The 6,406-nt window shown below is 34.4% G+C and overlaps 1 protein-coding gene across 1 annotated transcript in view; it reads right to left on the bottom strand.

Annotated features, from left to right (window-relative positions):
- Nucleotides 1–6,406, bottom strand: part of NIPBL (NIPBL cohesin loading factor) — a 146,303-nt gene that overhangs the window by 33,006 nt on the left and 106,891 nt on the right. Inside the window, exons 32-33 of the mRNA XM_007951572.2 lie at nucleotides 4,103–4,211; nucleotides 2,507–2,643 (exon numbers count right to left, since the gene is read on the bottom strand). Coding sequence (XP_007949763.1) covers nucleotides 2,507–2,643; nucleotides 4,103–4,211 — 246 coding nt within the window. The remainder of the gene's footprint in view (nucleotides 1–2,506; nucleotides 2,644–4,102; nucleotides 4,212–6,406) is intronic.

The raw sequence follows: 6,406 nt of genomic DNA, 5'->3' as shown, positions 1-6,406 counted from the left end.
ACACACACACACACACACACACGAGCATAAAAATGCACAAAATATTTTGTAAGTGAACTTGATTTTAAAAAACACTGACTCCAAATCAAACAAGAGCTATTTATACAGGTTATGCCATAGACCAGATTTTAGAGGCAAACACATATGTGGGTGAAGTCTACTTTTAGCACTAATTAGCTGTGTGACATTGGGCAAATTATTTATATTCTTCTAAGCTTTCACTTCCTTATGGATAAAACTGGAATACTACTACTTTACAATGTAAATGAGATAATGCACATGAATTTCCTCTCTATCCCCATGTTTACTACCTATTAGTTATTATTATTAGCCACAAATATATATTAACCAATTTATTTCTGGATGTAGTAATATAAAAGATAGAATTAGTGTCTAAATTCTAAAACTAGGGTTTCTGAAGTTTTTATATGCTGTTTTTATGTAATTCTCACCCTCTGCTACTCTCTTCAATTCTTAAAATGATCTCATGAAGTTCTGAGGTTTTCACCTAGAACTTTAACTTATCTATGTTTATTTGTCTTTCCTTTTTTTTTTTTAAATTGTGATTTGGGTGAAAGTTTACAGAGCAAATCGGTCTTCCATTCAACAATCCATATACATTCTGTTTTGTGACATTTACTGCAACTTTGACAATGAAACAGCATCCCTCCCACTTTCTCCCAGCATCCACCCCTTCCCTTTGTCCATCCTTCCTTCTCATCCCCTCCCCCGACTTCCTAGCTTTATCCCTGGGCAAATGCTGTTCTCTTGATCTCATATGGTAAACTGTTTTAACAAATTCATACCCTCCTGTTATTACTGTTCACCTCATAGTCCTATCATTTGGCTGAAAATTGAATCACGGCGGTTAAGTTTAGTTCCTAGCTTGAAGGGTGTGTGTGTGTGTATATATATATATATATATCTATACACATACATAAATACACCCCCCCACACACATACCCATACACATATACATCCAGATTTGACAGAAGATATCTCTACCTATGTATTTATATGTGCTGAAAATACAACCATGAATGTAGTAGAACATACGGGGCAAAGTTTTGAAAACTTTAGTTATAACCAAACACTTTGAGGGAATGAGTCACTGGGTATGGAGGCTTAAGACCATAGTCTTGGGGAATTCTATGGTCAACTGGCATAACACAGTTTATAAAGGCAATGTTCTACATCCTACTGTGTTGAGTAATGTAAAGCTTGTGAGGAGCTATCTCTAGGTGCAACTATTATTTTCTTCCTGCCTGGAACAAACAATAATAAAGAAAATCAAAGATGCAAGGAAACAATTAGTACAAAGGACTAATGGCCACATGAACCCCAAGCTCCACAACCCTGAGACGAGAAGAACTAGATATTGCCAGACTATCACCGCTAACTATTCTGAAAAGGATCACAATAGGAGGTCCTAAATAAAGTGGGGAAAATATTGTGGAAAAACTCAAAATCATAAAGAAGACCAGGCTTACTGGTTTGATGAAGATTGGCAGAACTTTTATTCAGGTAATCTGAATCATGGGGGTAAGGAGGAGAGACGTATGACTACAGCAACAAAATAGATGTAGTAGAGAAATCAGTTAAAATTAGTTCTCTAGGAGCTCTAGTAGCATAGTGGCTCAGGCACTTGACTGCTAACCAGAAGGCTGGCGGTTCAAACCCACCAGCCACTCCTCGGAAGGAAGATGGGGCAATCTACTTCCGTAGTGATACTGCCTAGGAAACCCAAGGAGGGGTCGCTATGAGTTGGGGCCGACTCGACGGCACACAACAACAACAACAACAACAGGAACACTGTACGTGAAAAGTTATTTATATTTTTAAGAGGTATTTTACAAATTAGCATTTAAAATAAAGCCACTCAATTCACTATGCTATCTGTCCTATATACTTTTAATTTCACCTATTTGCTGGATTATTTTACTTAAGCTATGTTTTATACTTTTTTTTTTTTTTAAATTTTATTTCAGGAAAACATTGTATGTATTACTATTAACTGAAAATGGCAGTCTAACATCTCTGGTATGATCCTAAGTGTTTCACATTTAATATATTGCTCTATTAACATACATAAAAAGAAATAATCTATAACATAATACAATATAAGTAACAAAGATAAATGAAAAACACATTCAGAATCCAAAAGAGTATATTTTTCAAAGACAGGAACTTTACCTCATTCACCTTTGAGTTCTCAACAACAGCTACAAGATTTACAAAACATTTACTGAATGTTTGTCTTGAGGAGATTACAGAGAAATGGTGCCTGAACCTTATGTATATTTGTAATGCATCAGAAAACTGATGTTTGTAGACTACCTGCTACAAATATTAGAACCTATGTTTTTGAGTAAATGACAACAGTTGATCTGTTAGTGAAAATGACTGTGATCTGTCATAAAAATGTAGCTGACACTTATGTGAAGTCTAAATTTTAAATACTCCGCATCTTATACAAAACAAAAAAATAAGACAGATCTATACTTACACTACATTTAGTGGTAAGGTATGGTTGCATAGTCATGGCATGCTTAACCATGAGCTGGGGTCTTATTTTGCTAAATAAGAACAGAGTGGTTATGCAAGCTACCAATCTTCCAGAATTCACGCCTTTATTGTCAGAGTCTAGAAAAAACAAACAGAAATAAAACACTAAAATATGAGAAATCAGTGGAAATTATACAGAATATTATTTAAATTACTAGTATTATCTCCTGAAAAGATTCAGTATATGTCTCAATATAACAGAATGGTAATTATGATACTAAACTTTCAGAATCATATTTTTTTCTTTATTATAGAAATTACATATACTCAGAAAAAGGGCAAACTGCTAGGAAAAGCAAGTTTTACACTAAAGGGAGTAGAACTGAAATTAAAAAGTAAGATGAAAGGTGGAAAGTTTAGGGAATAAACTGGTATTGGTTACATTTAAAAATGGATGAAAGTGATTATGAGAAAGTAAGTTACCAAAGGAAGAGAAGAATAACTTAGTCAAGATGACACTATGTTTAAAGGTACCCAGAGGAAAAGGATGTTGCCTACAAGAAGAATGTTAAAAGACAGAGTAAAAAAAAAAAAAGAGGTTCAACTCATAGCTGTTACAGGGGTAGACAAAATGCTATTCACATGAGAGGAAAAGGTGATGAGGAGACACACTGGGTCATAAAAGGCAAATTAATTTTTGGAGGAGATTAACAACTTTTTACTACTCAGTGACATCACTATCACTCCTAAATTCCAAAATAGGGAAAACAGTGAACAGAGATTAAAGGAAACAGAGGTACACAAAAAAATGATAAAAATATGAAAGGAAAAAAATGAGAAACAATGCCTAAAAGATATAAAGGATATCAACCACTTCCTTAAGTGCCATAAATGGTACTTCTGTTAAAGGCTATCGACTCCTCTTCCAGAGAACAAGACAGGCTGACTGTTGTTTTTATTTATGTATATTAGATGGTGGGAAGGAGAGTTTGTCTTGTGTGTTTTAATAGTAATCAATTATGCCTTATATTTTTATACAATTGTTTATATTTTGATTTATAAATTCAGATTTGACTGAGAAATAGAAGAGAATATTAGAATCTGTAACTTTAAAAAACATTTTCTAGCTCAAGATTAAGCAAATTTTGTACTACAGTTATAAGAAATATTAGGAATGTAATAAAAATCTTTTAAAAACATTTAAAATATGGTTAAAACAATTTCATTGAGAGAAAATTTTAGATTTAAAAGCTATCAGAAAGTTTTGTGAGAAGTGGCATTAACTAAATACAAATAACCTCCAGATTTATCTTTATTCTTGTTTAATATCACATCTAACATTACATGATACTAAAAGATAATGTGGAAGAGATGAGGCTTATTTTTTTATTCTACTGCTCTAGATAATCTTGGTCAAACTTAGTAATATAATTTATAATGCAACATCAAACAGGCATCTATAAAACTAAAAAGAGAAATTACATTTAGAAGAGAAGAAATTAATTATTACAGCAGGGTCAAAAGCAAAAATGAGAACTGTGCTCATAGTATTATAAAATACAAAATCAACTTAATGACCAATATATAAATGTCTTACCAGCTAGTGATTCCTCATATTTAAGAATGTGCTCAACTAGGTTATCAACAAGTTGAGTACAAGCTTTCTTCACAGGTTTGTATGAGGAATCCTCTTCAGACTTCAACAACTATATATGCATATACATATATAAGAAAAAAAATCCCAGTACAATTATTCATTAGACAATAAAAATATAAACACATTAAACGTGTCTATAATAGGCTTTTCAATGTGTCATTAATAATTTAATACCGAAAGTACGTATTAGTAAATAAAACAAAAATATATGACCAATGTTTTAAAATATTTTATAAACCAGTAATTTAAATATATTTTCAAACAGTTTCAGTACGGAGAATTTAAATTGCTGTGTACCGAATCTAAGGTAGGATATGAAAGGAATGAGAAAGGTTATTTTCCTTTTTCCTCTTACTCTAATCAATAACAAAGATCACTCAATACTAGTCATTTTAAAGAATGGAATGCCATTCCTCCTTATTTCAAGCTTTGTGATGTCTAATTAAATAATATTATAGGTTAATATACTTCTTTATATATTTGTAACTACATCTGGATTACATCTTCTGTAATTATAAAGCATAAGGCTAGATTTATTCTCTGTCACAGAGCAACCAAATGTCATCCTTTGTCAAATTAAGAATAAACAATGCATTCTAACTATAGCCAAGAAAGCAAAGCAGGAAAAAAAACAAACAGACCCAAATTTGATCTTTTACAGTAACAAGTCAATGGCAAAGTCATCTCAGGTTCACCTTGCAAAGTATAGCTAATATAATTCTGGGGATACTAAGGCAGTCAACATGTGTATTTAGTTATTGTGAAGAATTCCAGTCTGTCCATTGTAACTTTCTAAAACGATGGAAGTCTATAGACAGATTATAGAATCTGTGTTTATTTGTGTTGTCCATTATGGTAGCCTTGCGTGAATCAAAACAGGTCAGGGCTCAACTACTAACTGAATGGCAATTCGAACCCATGCAGAGATGCCGCAGAAGATAGGCCTTGCAACCTACTTTCAAAAATCACAGGCTTGAAAACCCTAGGAAGCATGGTTCTACCCTGATGCATGGGGTCGCTATGAATTGGAATCCACTTGATGATAACTAACAACAGCTGTGTGTAGCTATTAAGTACTTGATAAGTGGCAAGTGTGACTGAGAAATTAATATTACCATTATTTTTACACAAATAACACACGTTTTAGTATCTGCAAACTGTGCAACCCCTACCACATTATTCTCATAAGGGCACTACACCAATATTTTTCACATTGCTGACTTCAATTTTTTCCCTCCATCCAGCAGATTTTTATGTTATGGAGATAAAACTGATCTTACAGAACTTCTTTTAAAGTAGGTATTGTCCTAAACTAAGTGCAACCAAGAATGAACTGAATGGTGGAAAGAGGATGCCATGTTGAAACCAAAGAGTATGAATGCACGAAGAGCTAGGAATGAGTAAGTAAGAAATGACCCTAGGCGTAAGGCTACAAAGACCAAATGCTGTTTATAGTTTATTGCTTTTCTCCATCTTAAACTGATACATAGTTTTTGATAATCAATGCCTCTGAAATAAGTCACATGAAGAAACGGTGTTCTCATTTTAACATAGGCCATTTTGGTTTGTTGTTGTTAGTTGCCGTCAAGTCGTTTCCGACTCATAGCAACCCCATGCATGGCAGAATGAAACCCTGCCTGATCCCGCGCCAGCTCTACGATTCCTGCTATACTTGAGCCCATCATCACAGCCTCCGTGTCAATCCATCTCGTTGAAGGCCTCCTCCTCTTTCGTTGACCCTCCACTCTATCAAGCATGACATCCTTCTCCAGGGAATGGTCCCTTCTTACAACATGACCAAAATAGGTGAGACAAAGTCTGGCCATTCTTGCTTCCAAGGAGCATTTCGGGCACACTTCCTCCAGGACAGATCTGTTAGTTCTTTTAGCAGTCCATGGTATTTTCAGCATCCTTTGCCAGTACCACAACTCAAAAGCATCAACTCTTCTTTGGTCTTCCTTATTCATTGTCCAGCTCTCACACGCATACGAGGTGATTGGAAGTATCATGGCTTGTGTCAGGCGCACTTAGTCCCCAAGGAGACATCCTTGCTCCTCAACACTTGAAACAGTTCCTTTGCCTAGACTTACCCAATGCTACACGTCATCTAATGTCCTGACTGCTGCTTCCATTGGCATCAACTGTAGAACCAAGCAACGTGAATTCTCTGACAACTTCAATCTTCTCTCCATTTATTGTGATGCTGCTCATTGGTCCACTTCTGAGGATTTTTGTTTTCTTTAT

This window comes from Orycteropus afer, unplaced genomic scaffold (assembly GCF_000298275.1).
Source record: "Orycteropus afer afer isolate SDZICR_OR568_19922 unplaced genomic scaffold, OryAfe1.0 scaffold00300, whole genome shotgun sequence".
NCBI classification, from domain to species: domain Eukaryota; kingdom Metazoa; phylum Chordata; class Mammalia; order Tubulidentata; family Orycteropodidae; genus Orycteropus; species Orycteropus afer.
The sequence above is the reverse complement of the archived record's forward strand: the minus strand, read 5'-3'. Positions and strand labels throughout refer to the sequence as shown.